The 16,931-nt window shown below is 43.0% G+C and overlaps 1 protein-coding gene across 4 annotated transcripts in view; it reads right to left on the reverse strand.

The window, feature by feature from the left end:
• Positions 1-8,845: 8,845 nt before the first annotated feature.
• nkain1 (sodium/potassium transporting ATPase interacting 1) overlaps positions 8,846-16,931 on the reverse strand; it is a 440,342-nt gene continuing 432,256 nt past the window's right edge. For 3 of the 4 annotated variants that reach the window (XM_052036124.1, XM_052036122.1, XM_052036123.1), the window contains exons 7-8: positions 12,773-12,792; positions 8,846-10,396 (exon numbers count right to left, since the gene is read on the reverse strand). In XM_052036124.1, the coding sequence (XP_051892084.1) occupies positions 10,365-10,396; positions 12,773-12,792 (52 nt within the window). In that variant the 3' untranslated portion in view covers positions 8,846-10,364. The remainder of the gene's footprint in view (positions 10,397-12,772; positions 12,793-16,931) is intronic. The other variant, XM_052036125.1, reaches the window with a different exon arrangement.

Here is a 16,931-nt window from a genome sequence, read left to right on the forward strand (position 1 = left end):
GCAGAAATCTTGTTAGGTTCCAGATACTGTGAAATCAAGTCATTGCTAGATTGGGAGCCAGTGTAGACCAGCAAGCACAGAGGTGATGAGTGAATGGGACAGGGTGCAGCTTAGACCTGGTGTCAAAGGAGGTTTCTGTGTGAAAGGTCTGAAGTCATTTATGAAAATGGTCGCACCTTGATGGGGGCTCAAGGGCCATCAAAGCACCTTGAGTCTTTCCCCAGTTCAATCAGATTGTTGCCGATTTGTACTTTGACTTTCTTTATTCACCTTGGTTTCACGTCCTGTTACACCCTAAGCTAACAAAGCCCTAATATTTCAAGTTTCAAAATTTTTCAGTGACCCCTTATGCACCTCCCCCACCCCCTGAAGCCTCAAAGCTTTTTTGCTGGAGAGTAGGGGGAGCAAGTTTCAAATTTCAATATCTTGCAGGTTTTCTCAACATAATGAACTCCGCATTTACCTTGGTACCTGGCTCACTGATGCTACTATCTGGATAGGAAAGGTTTAGAGGGATATGGGCCAAATGCGACCAGCTTAAATGGGCAACTTGGTCAGCATGGACCAGTTGGGTCAAAGGGCCTGTTTCCGTGCTGTATTACTCTATGACTCTACCTCACTGAAGTGGCTGCTCTTCATTTAGGTGGCGATCAATAGCAGTCTATTTGACTACAAAAGGCATCGCAGCAGACCCTGATCCTTCTGTAGAGAAGTCTGTCCTTTCAGAAGTAAAAGCTCAATTGGCACTTTTGATGAAGAGTAGAGAAGATCTCCACAGTTCCCTACCCTACATTTGTCTCTCACACAACCATAGATAATCAGGTCACTATCACATTTCTTGTGTGATACCTTGCTCTGGGCTACTCGGCTGCCAAGTTTCCTACACGAGAACAATGAATCCAGAAGCACTTGATTGTAAAGTGCTTTGAGATGTTCTGAAGGGTGCTTTAAGATTCCCAGTCTTTTTTCCAACCTAGCTGTTGCCAAGGACACTGTAATGCATGGTTGCACGCAGGACAGGACACTTACAAACCAGACCGTCACGGAGACTCTTCACATGAACAGGAAAAGTGACAGCTTGTCTGCTCTTAATTAAAAGTACAGTTACTCTTTAAACAGCGAGGCAGAAACAATTTGGGAATATTAATTATTTTGTTCAATCAGATCAATATTGTCCTCCTGCCTTATTTAAATATTCAAACATCTGGTGCATTAGTTAATAGCATGAAAACTGAAATTCAGCTTTTCCAAGGATAATGATTGCAAAGGTTAAACATGGCTGCTCTACATCAACATCTGTTTTTTCCCCATTGAAGACGTTTTAATTCAATATTACTATGTGCCTTTATTTATTATTATTTATGAAGATTTTTGCCAAAGCTGCAGGGACACATTGTGCACTGGTGCAGTCAATTAACAGTTGGTACACCAGATGGCACAAAACTATTATGCTTCACAAATAATCTCACAAGTAACTTTTCATTAAACTCCCATTTTGTGGGACAAATATCAGTTTGTTGGTATTTACGTTTCTGAAACGTGCAACTGTTTTTAAGGAACTGACTCTGCCTTTGGACTTCTCAACCTTAATCCTGAATCTCAATCTCCTTCTCTGAAACTTGCTTCTTTGACAAAAGTTCCAGTCACCACATCTAAATGCTCCTTCACTTTCTTGTGGTCGATTATCCTGATATCTCTGTGAATTTCTCCATGCTATCTTTTCCACTGGAGGCATTTTGCAAAAGCAAGTTGACATTGGATTATTTAGAGGGGCAAAGGACAGAAGGGTAAAGGTTGCATAAACCAGATTGTCAGGAATGCTTGGATGCCAAATGTCTTGTGAGGCTAATAATATCTGTCAAAGAGCCTATAGGCATGATGGGAAGAATGGCCTACAATTCTGTTTGAAATTGTGAAATTAAAAGCATAATACAGTGAGTGGTGGAGTCCTGGAGACTGTAATGGAACAGAGGGACCTAGGAGTGCAAGCACATAGTTCCCTGAAAGCGGTGTCACAGGTAGATAGGTTGGTGAAGAAGGCATTTGGCACACTGGCCTTCATCAGTCAGGGCACTGAATTGAGTATACTCATTGAGTATAGGAGTTGGGAAGTTATGTTGCAGTTATATAAGACATTGGTGAGGCCGCACTTGGAGTATTGTGTGCAGTTTTGGTCACCCTGTTACAGGAAAGATGTTATTAAACTGGAAAGAGTGCAGTAAGTATTCACCAGGATGTTGCCTGGACTTGGGGGCCCTGAGTTACATGGAGAGGTTGCACAGACTAGGACTTTATTCCCTGGAATGTAGGAGATTGAGGGGTGACCTGATAGAGGTATACAAGATCAAAGAGGGGCATAGACAGGGCGAAAGCACGTAGTCTTTTTCCCAGGGAGGGGGTGCTAAAAACAAGAGGGCACAGGTTTAAGATCAGAGGTGAGAATTTACGAAGGACATCAGGGGCAGCTTCTGAACGCAAAGGGTGATGCGTATTTGGAATGAGCTGCCAGAAATAGAGGGTGAGGTGGGCACATTAGCGACATTTAAAAGCCATCTAGATAAGTACATGAATAGGAGAGGTTTAGAGGGCTATGGGCCAAACGCAGGCAGATGGGACTAGTCTGCTGGGCAACACAGTTAGCATGGATGAGTTGGGCTGAAGGGCCTGTTTCTGTGCTGTCTGACTCTATAAGGAAGACTTGTACAGGTGAGACCATACCTGGAGTATGACATACAATTTCGATCTCTGTAACTATGGAATGACAGCCTCAAAATTAATCTCTGTTTGATTGCACTAAATTCTGTACATATTATCAGCAGTTCATTGTAGTCTTAATCTGAGATTCATTCTGTTGAATGAAACTGTACCTCAGAGGAAGAGCACAATGTACTGTTGAGACTATACACCTGTGTTCAGTGATATGAAAGGAGATGAACTTCAAGACAGAAACACTTGCCTTGAGGTGGTGCAGTGTAGAATCACGGGATTGATTCCTGGGGTGACATGATTGTCCTATTTGAAAACATTGAGCAGATCTGGCCTAGACTCACAGCGTTTAGTGGCATGATAGGGCAACATCATTGAAACAAGCGAGGGTTCTAAGAGGAACGAACACAAAATGCTGGAGTAACTCAGCAGGTCAGGCAGCATCCATGGAGGGAAATAAACAGTCGACGTTTTGGGCCGAGACCCTTCATCAGGACTGGAAAGGAAGAGGGCAGAAGCCAGAATAAAAGGGTAGGGGGAGGAGCACAAGCTGGCAGGTGATAGGTGAGTCCAGGTGAGGGGGGGGGGGGGGGAAGGTAGGAAGGTGGGGGAGGGGGTGGATGAAAGGGAGTGATGTGAGAAGCTGGGAGGTGACAGGTGGAAGAGGCAAAGGACTGAAGAAGAAGGAATCTGATAGAAGGTTCTAAGAGGGACTGACTGGGTAGATGCTGAGAGCTGCTTTCATCTGGATATATTTACTTATTTATTACAACGCAGAAGGTGACCATTCAGCCCACTGGATTCATGCTAGCTCCCAAGCAGAGCAATTCCATCAGACCTACATACACCCCCTTTCCTTAATTCTCTGTAACCCTGCAACATGTCCACTCTCAAATTCCCATCAACTCACCTTTGACTGTTGTTGCCACTTATTAGGCTAATTTACAGGAGCAAATTAACCTACCAGATGTGGGAAGAAACCAGAGAACACAAGAGAAACCCACGCAGTCACAGTGGGAAGGTGCAAACTCTCGCAGGTAGCACCAGGGGTCAGGATTGAACCTGGGTTCCTGGAGCTGTGAGACAGCAGCACTATTCGCTGTGCCACTGCGTCACCATGCACGCTGGAGAGTCCAGGATGAGGGGAGATAATCTCAGGATAAGAGGGTTGGACATTCAGGACTGAAATGAGGAGAAATGTCTTTCCTCAGAGGGTTCCGAATCTGGAATTCTCTAACCAGAGGGAAGACATGCTCACTCCTTGAATACATATATTGAAGGCTGGATATGATGGAAGTTTATGGATGTGGGGATCAGGCAGTAAAGTGGATGAGGCACTGGAATGCTGATCTTACTGAATAGCAGTGGAGGCTTGTCCAAAATTCTTAAGCAATGGATTGTGTTTTCCTTCCAGAAACTATTGGATGGAGGAACTATGTCCTACAAGAAGTTTGTCAAATTTCCATCTTGTGGTAAATTGTTCAAACTTTCCAACTTATTGCAACAACACCATTGACCTACTTGTCTATAGCACAGTGATAAAGATATTCTCTGGGGTTTTGACTATTACCAACAATTTATGTGGAATTGCTGATTAAAGCAACACAGGAGGCGAGTGCCATCTCTTTGAAAGAGTGCACTAATGTGTCCCATTCCCTCACTCTTTCTCCAGAGCTTTGCAAGTTTTTCCTTTTCAAGAATTCTCTTTTGAAAGTTACTACTGAAACCGCTTCCATTGCCTGGTTAGACAGTACGTTCCCAAACACAACAACTCGCCCTGTAGACGCCCTCACCGTCCGTCCTTACCAATTACGTCATCTGGTAACTCGTCCTCCTCCTAGAGGAAATAGTTTCTTCCAACCTTCTCTATCACAGCTGTTGACGATGTTGAAGAAATCCATGAAATCTCCCCTCTCTGTCTATGGAGAACAGTCTACGGAGAACTTCTCCAGTTGACTTCTCTCTCCTTAAAACAGGAACATGGAAGTTGATTTCTCTCTGCAGGAAATCACAATCTGTATCCCATTATTGTGTAAACTGCTATTATTAAAGCTCCGTTAAGGGCTAGACTTTCACACCTCTTGCATACAGAATAATCACAGACTGCCAGCAACATTATATTCATCAAAATCAATTGATTGGAAAATCCTGGATATGAGGGCATATTACAGCTTCAGTGAGAGCACTCAGAAAAGATGCCCTTAAATATTCTGATAGTTTATTCTGGTTCACCCCTGCTCAATCTAAAGGTGTTACACTGCACGCTTCTGAACACATTATTCTTGATGACCCAGATGCCAAGTGTAAAGACAAGTGTGGTATAACGGTGAAAATTCACACACATCCAGCTATCCCGTGGGGTAAATGGGCAGGGAGACCTTCACTTTACTGAATGTGCTTCACTGTTTCCTCATGCCACTGAGATGGCCGGAGAGATTTACAATCTTGCATACAGGAACAGCGCTCTTTATTTTTCTTTTTTCCCTTTTCATAAAAGTCATGGACAGGACGGTCATGAAAAAGATGGCCAGTGTCAGGCTTTGGGCTGGGAGAATGGGAAGCAGAGACAAGATTGGATCGGAGTATCAGAAAGTTGACTCCAGTGTAATTCAAAGTACACATTTTCCTCAACATGCAATCTGTTGGAGGAACTTGTCGAGCAGAATCTGTGGGGGGGGGGGGGGGGGGAAGGAATTGTTAACATTTTGGGACGAAACCCTGCATCACATTTCAACCTGAAGCATCGACAATTCCTTCCCCCTCCCCCCCTCCACAGATGCTGCTCGACAAGCTGAGCTCCTCCAGCAGATTGTGTGTCGCTCCAGATTCCAGCATCTGCAGTCTCTTGTGTCTCACATGTTTTCCTCAGTTTATTAATGTTCTATTTATAAATTTGCACTTGAATATCGTGGAATTCAGGAGGTATGTTTGTCAGTCTTGGGATTCAATGCTCCGCATCCACCAATATCAGTCTTTTGGGGAGGGATTTGCAGATTACTGCTACCCTAGCTCTAGTTCTTTACATTCCTGCACTGGAGGTAAGCGTTACTCCAGATCAGATTAAGTCAATGCATCACTGATGCTTCTCCGCTTCACATGACATTGGATAAGAAAACTTTTGCACAGTTTTGGCTGAATGAATTGACATATCCTTCATTATATTAAGGTGACCTCTCACTGTCTCAGATTAAACAAATCGTTCCACTTCCCATTAGCTCATTCAGGTGGCATTATGTAGATAGTGAATGACAGTTGATAATTCTAACGTGGGAGACACTGGAGTTTGGCTCAGCATCCATGCATTTACTTTCCATAGCTACCAGGAGCACCAAGTTCCTGATGTTTTCCATTCTTTAACCTGGAAACACTGAGGTAATCCGGTCAGGATGCAAGACCAATGTAGTTGGCCAGAAGCCTCAGCAACTTAGCAATGTGCTCTCCAATAGGACAACAAAAATCAACTTCATTTTGGCTACAATATTTCATCATTTGTCACTGATATGCTATACTGGGTGTGTCAATGAAAGGAAGATCTGTGCAAAGGCTGTTTGACCTGGAGGTTGACTTTAATGCTAGACTGTGACACTTACTGGAAGAGTAAGAGTAAGGTAGCACCAATAACAGCAACCACAAAATTACCAGTTTCTCCTCAAAGCCCTTCAGTGAATGAGATCTGCCATCCTTACCTGCTGTCGGATCCAGTTATTTTCGAATCCGCAGGTTCTTTCAGGAGTCCAGGAATGAGTTGAAAACAACTGGTGCTTCACAAAGTTTTATTGGAAAAGTTTAAAACAAAGAAACAGTCACAGAGCACAGGGCTCTAGCTTTACTACTGGGAGATGAGCCGAGACAAAAGGAACCTGTGGCCAAACCAACCAATGAGAAAACACATTTTCACCTGATGGACGAACCAATAAGCTAGGAAGTGGCCATTCCTTGTGCAGTCACTTGAGGTGTATTAACCACTATACATGTTAAAAAAACTAATTGAAACAGTCGAATCCAACACTGCTCTGGTCTGTATGTAACTCCAGACCCACAGCACTATGATGGGCCTTCAACTGTCATCTGCTGTAGCTTAAAGCCCCCCTCAGTTCAAGTTGGCCTGGTCAAGATAAGATACTAAGATATTTGTTTATTAGTCACACGTACATCGAAACACACAGTGAAATATGTCTTTTTGCTTTTTGTACACTGAGAATGTGCTGGGGGCAGCCCGCAAGTGTCGCCACTCTTCCGGCGCCAACATAGCATGTCCACAACTTCCTAACCTGTACGTCTTTGGAACGTGGGAGGAAACCGGAGCACCTGGAGGAAACCCACGCAGACACGGGGAGAACGTACAAACTCCTTACAGACAGTGGCGGAACTGAACCTGGGTCACTGGCGCTGTAATAGCGTTACGCTAACCGCTACACTACCGTGCTACCGGATGGTCACAGCCCACAATGGAATCATAAAAAGCCCCCGAGTCAGAAGGTTATGAGTTCAAATCCCACTTCTGAGACAAGCACAAACACATCTTGGCTGGCGTCCTGACTGCTTTACTGCCAATCTTTCAGATGAGATATAACACCAAAGTCTAACCACTCTGTCAGGTTGATGTGAGCTTCTTGCTTACGGTACTGAAAGGTATACGGAATTGTTTCGAAGAAGTGTTGCAGATTTCACCCCAGTACCCTACGCCAGTATTTATCCACTGACCAATAATACTAAATCAAAATCTTTCCTCTATTTCATTGCTTGTTTTGTGCTTCCTACAACAGTTTATCAGTACTACATTGTTGTAAAATACTTTGGGACATCTCAAAGTGGTAGAATATAACCCTCTCTCCTCTCGATTGATAATTAGACAGGAAGGGATTACATGCAAACAATTTTTCAAATCAACACACAGTCTACTATTAAAACTGGCTGCAGCCTTCATTTTATTTTCCATCAGCTTTTACAAAATTCAGAGTGATAATCTTGTACAGCAACATTTTCAAAGATAATGTGTGGCAGAAAAGCTGTGATCACATTCAGTAGGTTGTCAAAAAAGTTTTAAGGCGTCTGGACCAGTGGCTGTATTCACAAGACAGGTCTAAGCCTTGGAAACGTGCTGAAACTGTAACTTGCTTACTGCCCTCTCAGCCTGCCCGGTAACCCCCACATCCTGTCTGCTATGAGCAGCTCCAGGATCAGGCGAGCTTCTGTGTCCTGGACACTGGTGCCCTGCTCTGGGGTGTACTGAGGTGGGAGGCTGGCATTTCAAACTGGTCGCTGGTGCCTCCCCTGCTCATTTTCAGAGCAGGATCTGTGGATCAGGTTGCCACCAACTGGTGTCCCTCCATCACACACCCCCCACCGACTTGGAAATATATCGTCGTTGCCTCATCATCATCAGGTCTACTTTCAGGAACTTTCTCCCTGACAGTACTGTGGGAGTACGTTCACCAGTTGGGCTGCAGTAATACATGAAGGGGGTTGTGAAGGGGGCTTATCAAAGGCAACTAAAAATGGGCATTAACTGCCACGTTTGCCAGCAGTGCCCACATGACCAAAAAGTAGCTACCTTTCTGCCTACTGAGCTGGGATATTGCTTCCTGTAGGGTGACCCAAGCCAAGGGGAAAAAGGTTCAACCCCCTAAAAGTTTCCCTGCTAAAAGTCCAAGAACTCTTCTTGAGGACTTTCCTTTGGTGCTTGTTGAACTTAGTGACATTTAAGGGAAATGATTACCAATGGCCCCAGCAAGAGCCCAATCCAACTAATTTCTGCTCTTCACTCAAATAGGGCTTGGCAAAGGTGACAATTTTTTTAACTGGTCCCTATTTTCTTCTTGATGAAGAGCAGTGATGGAGAAACAGAGAGTTCGCTTTCAGTACCATAAAGTCCAAGAAAGCCAAAGCACAATCCTGGCAACTGAAAGGCAATTGTAAATCTTCCTGCACTAATAAGAGAGAAAATGAATAAAGACACATATTCCCCATTAAACAGCTAGTGACCAGACTCATTGAACCCAGCAGAACTGCTGGAGTGACCACTAGATCTTCATGGTAATACAAAAACATCAACACCATCCCCACCCCTACCACCAATCCCACCCCAGCCCTGATAGCTTATAAATGTCAAACAGCACAAAGACCACTAGACCTAAAGAACTGCATACAAATCATTGCCAGGATATCAAGAATGGAATGACACCCCCCTCCCCCTACCCAACTTTTCTCCTGCTCACCATTCACCCTGTTCCCCTGCCCCAGTCACTCTCGCCAATGCGCAGACGAGGATTAAGCACCTCACAATGCAGACTATGGACCAGGAAGTCAACTAGATTACTCTTAGTCCTGCCACAAATGTCAACTGTTTATCCAGAAGATGCAATGTGGAAAAATTAACACACAAACAATTGGGGGATGCATAGTAAATGTGCTTGGATGCCCCAAAGGTTACCTATCTCCAGAAGTACCTTGTACAGCCTCAGACAATAAGCATCTCTGCACAATGAGGATATTTGACCAACTGCACTTCAATGGGAAACCATACATTTCTTTATGCAAGCTTACTGCTGCATTGGCAACCATTCTGGGGTAAGAGTCAAACCCAAGCCAATAAGTATAGACCTATTGATTGCAGAAGGTTCGGAGGTCACTCTTTGACTGGGTGCAAGTTCTGTGGTATCTGCTTTTGGTGGCACCGAAACCTTTCTATTTGTAGACTGGGATCGAAAGAATGGTAAGCTATTCCCAAAACTATTAATCAGAGATCGTCAACACCAACACCAGCTCTGACCACAAAATTGCCAAGAGTTAGATGAAGAAAGAGGTTTGGGGCCCAATGATTTCAGTTTGACTTGTACTACCATGGGATGTCCCACGGCTGAATCACTGTGCCTCTTCAAATAAAAATCAACAATATACACACTCAGTCAGCACACCCAGGAAAGCACGTACAGAACTTCAAGCAAAAACAGACTTTTTTCCGGCACCTGAAAATGCTCCTAACCAGTCTCCTGTCTCTTGGCATCACAGCCAGTTTGACGGCCTTGCCAGCATCCACATCTTCCTGCTCATTACCTCAACACCATTTAGAGTTGGAAGAGTTGCAGCAAACTTTGCAATGCAGCCATTCAGCTTCAGCACGGACAGAAGTCTTTTGCAAAGGGACTGAAGTCACAAATGCTTCTTTCTGATTGGACAATGGAACCAGACACTGGGCCAATCAGCACACCTGACAGGCTAAAAAAAGACTGTCGAAAAACTGGGACTTACGATACCACCCTCCACCTTCCCTTCACTTGACCTGAGCTACTGATGGCGCCACCTCTCTGTAAATGCTAAATTTCCTCTTTCTAAGGGTGTTCTTGCAGGGGAAGGACTGCTTTGTGAATACAGCCAGTCATTATGGACATCCAACATCAGAGGGCGCCAATGTACCTGTCTAATCCTAAAAATACCAAAATTCTCTGGGTTCTGTGAAGTTTCAATGAAATTTACAACCAGTTACCACTGAAGTTTCTTTGTCTGAATTCCCTACAATCCTCCTGTACTTTGCTCTCTCCCTCTCTTTGTGCCTCTTGGAGCATTCTTATTCTTTGACAAAATCCCCAAATAGTGTCTGCTTTTGACGGTTGATTGCAGACTGTGTCTGTGCCCCTTGTTTTCTGCACCCTGCTTCCTTACGACCAGGACGTCCCCTGTTTACCCTGACCTGGAGAGGAAAAGAAACTGCAGTCAGTCAAACTTGCACCTGAAAAAAGAGATTGGTTCAGTTTTGAAAACTCACCCCATTAAAAGTTTGTGATGTTGCCTCTGCCAAACCAGTGGATGTCACTGGGTCAACCCTGCTTCAACGTAACACTGAGGGTTCAACTGGAGTTATGCTGCATCTGGAGTATTGCACTTAATTCTGGTTGCCCCATTACAGGAAGGATGTGGCAGCTATGGAGAGGGTGCAGAAGAGGTTTACCAGGATGCTGCCTGGATTAGAGGGCATGTGATATAAAGCGAGGTTGTTTTCTCTGGAGTAGTGGAGGCTGAAGGTTGACCTGACAGAAGTTTATAAAATTATGAGATGCATAGATAGATAGCCGGTATCTTTTTCCCAGAGTCAGAATGTCTGATATTAGAGGACATGCATTTAAGATAAGAGTGGGTAAATTCAAAGGAGATGTGTGGGGCAGGTTTTTTACACAGAGAGTGGTGGGTGCCTGGACTGTGCTGCCAGGGGTGGTGATGGAGGAAGATACGATAGAGGTGTTTAAGAGGGTCTTAGATAGGCACATGGATGGAGGGATATGGACCATGTGCAGGCAGAATGGATTAAATGTCATTAGCTTAATTAGTTTGGCACAACATTATAGGCAGAATGGCTTATTACTGTGCTGTACTGTTCCAGACAAGACAAGATTTCTTTATTAGTCACATGTACATTGAAACACACAGTGAAATGCATCTTTTTGCGTAGAGTGTTCTGGGGGCAGCCCGCAAGTGTCGCCACGCTTCCGGCGCCGACATAGCATGCCCACAACTTCCTAACTCGTAGGTCTTTGGAATGTGGGAGGAAATCGGAGCACCCGGAGGAAACCCACGCAGACACGGGGAGAACGTACAAACTCCTGACAGACAGTGGCTGGAATTAAACCCGGGTCGCTGGCACCGTAATAGTGTTGCACTAACCGCTACACTACCGTACTATGGATGACTAGACCCATCCTGTTAAACAGCCTTTGCCTCAGACTCCCCCCACATCAACATATGATTTATGAATAATATACAGTAAATGTGCAAGGAAAACTAATAATATACCCAAAAGTTTCATATTAATAGGAGATGTTGGAAATACTTAGCAGGTTAGTTGGATCCTTTCTAAGATGAAACAGAGTAAAGACTTCATCAGGACATGATGTAAGGCTATTGACCTGAAACATTAACTCTGTTTCTCTCTCCACAGTTGCTGCTTGTCTTGCTGAGTATCTCCACCATTTTTTGCATTGTTTTTAAGATTTCCAGCATATGCACTGCATTTTGTTTTAATTTTAATTGTTCTCAACTCCCCAATGATTTTTCTTCTTGGAGGTTGTATGAAACCATGCTAAAGATGATGCTTTTTAACTCCTTTTACCTCCAGTGCTATCACAAGGGCCAGCGAATTTAGTGGGTACATTGAATGTAAAACTGAGCCACACACAAATCCTTTTTAGTGCCTTTTACAAGATGCTTCACAGGAGTGTAATCAGTCACATTTTGCACAAATCTGTGGAACAGGAATTGAGTGGGATTGTTGTTGCCCTGGCCCACACTTCGCATTCCACCCCCAAGTGATCCCCACAGCCACACTAACCTTTTCTGAACCTGTGGGTCTAAGGAAACTTGGGGGCTAACTACAATGGCTGTCTGGTGAACCAGAATGGCCATGAACAGTAACTAGCCCTCAGGAGGTGGAATCCGAAGGCATGCTCACCCAGGAGCACCCAAATGGCAGCATTCAAACTGGATAAAGATACTGGATTTCAAATCAAGGATTAGACTGAGATATTGGATTTCAAATCAAGGATTGGACTGAGATACTAGATCTCAGATCAAGGATTAGACTGAAATATTGGATCCCAAACCAGGGATTAGACTGAGATACTGGCTCTCAAGTCAAGGATTAGACAGAGATATTGGATTTCACATCAAGGATTAGACTGAGATATTGGATCTCAAATCAAGCATTGGACTCAACTACTGGATCCCAAACCAAGGATTGGACTGAAATACTGGATCTCAAATCAAGGATCAGACTGAACCCAAACCAAAGGCCAGAATGAGATCCTGAACTGAGTACACACCTTCATTCCCAACAGAGCAGGAATAACATCTTGGGAATGGAGGGGATTAATCAAACAGGCAATGTATTTTCATTCATTCTTTGTCTTCTGCAATAGAAGCAATATTGAAGTCATCTACAGCTGTTAACCAGGTTAAATCACAGGAATGTGACACAGAGCAGCTAATGGATCCAACATCATGCCTGGCCACTACCCGACCAATCAGAACACAGAGGAAGAAAGAAATTGTGAATAGAGAGACGAGGATTACCCACCAGTGCTCCTGGATGGAATCCTGAAAGAGAAATGAGTTCACTCAGTAAGTCTGTTAGTCAATCAGCAACCTTTTCAGAACATTGTAAAAATTACCATTTATTTTGCTACCTGAAATATCACAGAGCTTTAAGGATGAGTTTACCAGCCTTCCTATTCTTTAAGAGGTCACCATCTCCAGAAAGAACTGGTTGGAGGAATGGGCCAATGTGAACAGTATAAAATAGGCTGTCATGTCACTTATACTTGACAAAAAGGTATTGAAATATCACTCTGCCTTGACTATCTGAACAAAGTTGATTGAATTGATTTTCACAGTGACAAAATTCCTTTAAGTAGCTTCATGGCAAGTTTAAGATTTAATATTGCACTTTTCAATTAAAAAAACATTGAACAGGGTGTCATTGCATGCATCAATGAAGGATGGGGAACAGTGTCAAGAATGATTAAAGGGATTTTATGGAGAGCCACAAAAATTCCCCCGGTTTCTGTCGGTTTTCGTGATAATGAATCAAAACTCCTTTCTCCAACAATGCCAAGTCTATTTATAACCTGGAACCAGGCTGAATATTTTTTAAAGCTGCTTCAATTTTTGGAAGTTTTGGTTTGAAGTATTATTGATTGCCAAATGATAAAGGGGTAATAATTCCTTTGCAAATTTTCAGGCCTAATATTGGTTTGACAGGGAGGCAATGGTACCAAAAGGAGGTCAAAAGTTCCACAGCTATAAATACATTCTTCCCACACAGCTTTACCCTGGCCTCAAATACTCTACAGGTTACAAATTAATTACATTGCTCTCCCAAAGTTTCCGAGCAATGTGATAAATGAGCTTCCAATCCATAAGGTACTGTGTTAGTAAATATCACTGAAAATATTAATTAAAATATAATTAGTGAGACTGCACTTTATTGCAGATTTTGCTCACCCAGATCCAGTGCATAATTAATCAGAGCTGTCAGCTCACATCTTCTTTGCCTGAACTCACAATACACAGCCTTCCAACGCATAGAACCCTCCCTCACTTGGCAGACACCTTGACATTCACTCTTGGGCAGCAATGCTCGATTGAAGTCAACGATGGCATACATTGGAGGCAGGAAACAACATATGGTGTTACCGTATTATGTGTTTACCTTTACCAGCTAACGTCACCAGCATTAAAACTGTTGGAGGGTTGTAATTAAATCATTGCTTTGAAATATTACTTAATGTTTTTAAATGTTGAGCAATTTGGAGACTTAATGGAAGCTGATCAATGTATCAAAAGTGATGGATACAGTGAGCTCTACAAATTAAACCTGACTTGGTGGGATGTCACATGGAAATGGATAGAATTTACAACCATTCAGCCCATCAGGTCTGTGATAGGGTTTATGTTCCTCTTGGGACTCTTCCAACCCTGTTTCATCTCATCGTTGCACCTCTATTTCTGTGTTAGCATATTTGTGATATGGAGACTGGAATTATTTAGAGCTCTGCGTATGGTCTGAACAAAGGGAAAACCAACTTTAAGAGAACTGCTCTGCTTTTCAAACATGTCCCAATTAATTAAATCCCAGTGCTTTGTTCCATTCAAGTGTGTGGACACAGACACAGGCACACACACACACACACACGCACACACACACATGCACACACAGAGTCAATATCATATACATATATGCTGTCTACTCAAGCACAACTTGATGCTCAACCCTCTGTTCCTGTTAATTGCTGCTATTACCACACCTGCACACTATCTCATGGTGTCAAATGGGGGAGCAGAGACATCCTCAGATTCCTCAGCTCTGAGGCTGGGACACCCACCAGCTAAATCTGCAGCAGGTGAGACCTGACACAAGTTATTGATTTCAATGGGATTGAACGATTGTCCATTCAATGGTAAATAGAAATTAATTTACCTTTTATTTGATTTAATTCCCTTGATGTAAATGTACGTTTGAACATGTGTGTGTTTTTAGTGCTTTAATTTTTCTGAAGTGTTTTAATAATTTTGATTTATCCAGAAGCCATGTTTCCAATTTCCATTGGTGGTTGAGTGTTTCTGGGTGCCAAACACACTTACAAAATTCAATCTCAGTGACAGCTTTGACTGCTGGTAGGCTGGGGGCGGGGCCTCCCTGCATGTCAATTTCATCCATTGGGAGGAGCCCCGAGCTAAAACGGGAAGCGCCATTCATCTGGGCCACAGTGTAGGAAAGTTCGGCTCACTGGTCAGTGAAAACGCCACCATTTCGCCATGGACCCTCTCGCTGCTGATATACTCTGCAGCCTCGTCAAGGATTTGGTAAGGGTTACCATTCACTCTGTGGATTCTATCATCAATCGCCCCACACACCCCCTCGTGGCACGTACTTTTACAACATAATCCAGTGGATGAGAGTGAAATCCTACCGGCAAAATGAAAGGGATTACAGGGACAAAAAGGATGCAAGACGGACAACAAGGGAGCAGGGAGAATAACGAAATGATACAAAGAGGAAGAGAAAGGGAAGGGACAACTGTAGCTTGGAATGCAAGAAGAATCCATCCAGTTTTGTAATGAAGAATTAATTTCATCTTCTTATTAGCTTGAAATGATATTTATTATTCCAGTTTCAGTGTGAGTTCAAATATGGTAATTTGTGCAAAAATATTGATATGCAGCCTGGTAGAATTATTCATTCTTTGGAGGATTATATAGCTTCTTTCCCAATCTGGCCAAGTCCTTCATGGAAATTAGGTGCAAGGCTCAAAAGGCTTGGCAGTATCAGAACTATCCATCAGCCATAATTTAAAATAAAAAGATGTGCTGATCTTATGAGTTATAAGGGTCTTTCAGAGCTTAAAAAGATTAAAAGCATGAGTTGAATTTATTTAAAACGCTGCACAGATGGGGGATTTAATAGATATTCAACGGAAAGATATTTATTACTAAATTGTAGACGTGGTATATTGTTGGGCAACCTGTGATTTGTAATAACGAGCTGTGAGTCTGATTCTTGGTGCTTCATTGAACCTGTCTTGGGAACAGTAATAGGTGAGACTAAAGATGTTGGTGTTATACATTCTCATACAGCACGAAAACAGGCCCTTCAGCCCACTGAGTCTGTACTGACCATCAGGCACTCAGTTATACGCATCCTCCATTGATCCTACATTGAGCGTATTTTCCCCCAACGTTCTCATGGACTCTCCTCAGATTCTACCACTCACCTATACACTAGGGATCTTTCACAGTGGCCAGTAAACCTACCAACCCATTGGGATGTGGAAAGAAATTGGAGCACCCAGAGGAAACCCACACAGTCACAGCGAGAACATGCAAACTCCACACAGACAGCACTGGAGGTCAGGATTGAACCTGAGTCACTGGAGCTTTGAGACAACTGCTCTGCTAGCTGTACTATTGTGTCACCCGGTTGTTTGATTCCACTGCTAATGACTGAGAAAATCTCATTTCTTTTCTATAAAACATTTGGTAAAACTTCATCCAAAATCTCAGTGACAAAAGTCTACTTTGATTTAGTAGGGTTAAAACAGGGAGTTAAATCTTCCCTGATCAAAAGTGAATGGATTGTTCTCCTTAAAACAAAGAAAGATAAGAGCAGATTTAATCGAGGAGTTCAAGGTGATAAGGGTTTAAATAGAGTGGATAGGAAGAAGATCGAATGGGATCTTGTCTTGTTTCACCAGTGCTAAAAGCTCAATGCAAAAGTGTAAGTGTACTGTACTCAAGTTCAAGTTTATTGTTTTCATAGGCATAAATACACAGAATATAAACGTCATCAAAATCAGCCTTTAGCAGCAGCAGTACAGTACATTACAAGATGAGGGCAAACATAAGTTAATATAAACTTAAGTTCTACTCCACACATTTTTACATACTTGGGAACTGGAGGACCCAGATTTAAGGTGTTTGGCAAAAAGGAGGAGATGGTGACAAATTACTTACTCAATCAGTTACAGTTTGAAATCCGCAGCCTGAAAGTTTGGAGGCAAATCACTAAAAGGGAGTTGTATATGTATTAAAAATAAGATGTTTACGTTTTTAATATACCTTAACCCTAAACCTCAATTTGGCAGTTAGCAGTGAAGCGAATAACCCCAGGTGATGTGAAGAATAAATATAAGAGGGGCAATCAACTGCTGTCAGCTGTCACCCTAACCCTAACGTTA

The sequence above is a fragment of the Pristis pectinata genome, chromosome 22 (genome assembly GCF_009764475.1).
Source record: "Pristis pectinata isolate sPriPec2 chromosome 22, sPriPec2.1.pri, whole genome shotgun sequence".
Lineage (NCBI taxonomy): Eukaryota > Metazoa > Chordata > Chondrichthyes > Rhinopristiformes > Pristidae > Pristis > Pristis pectinata.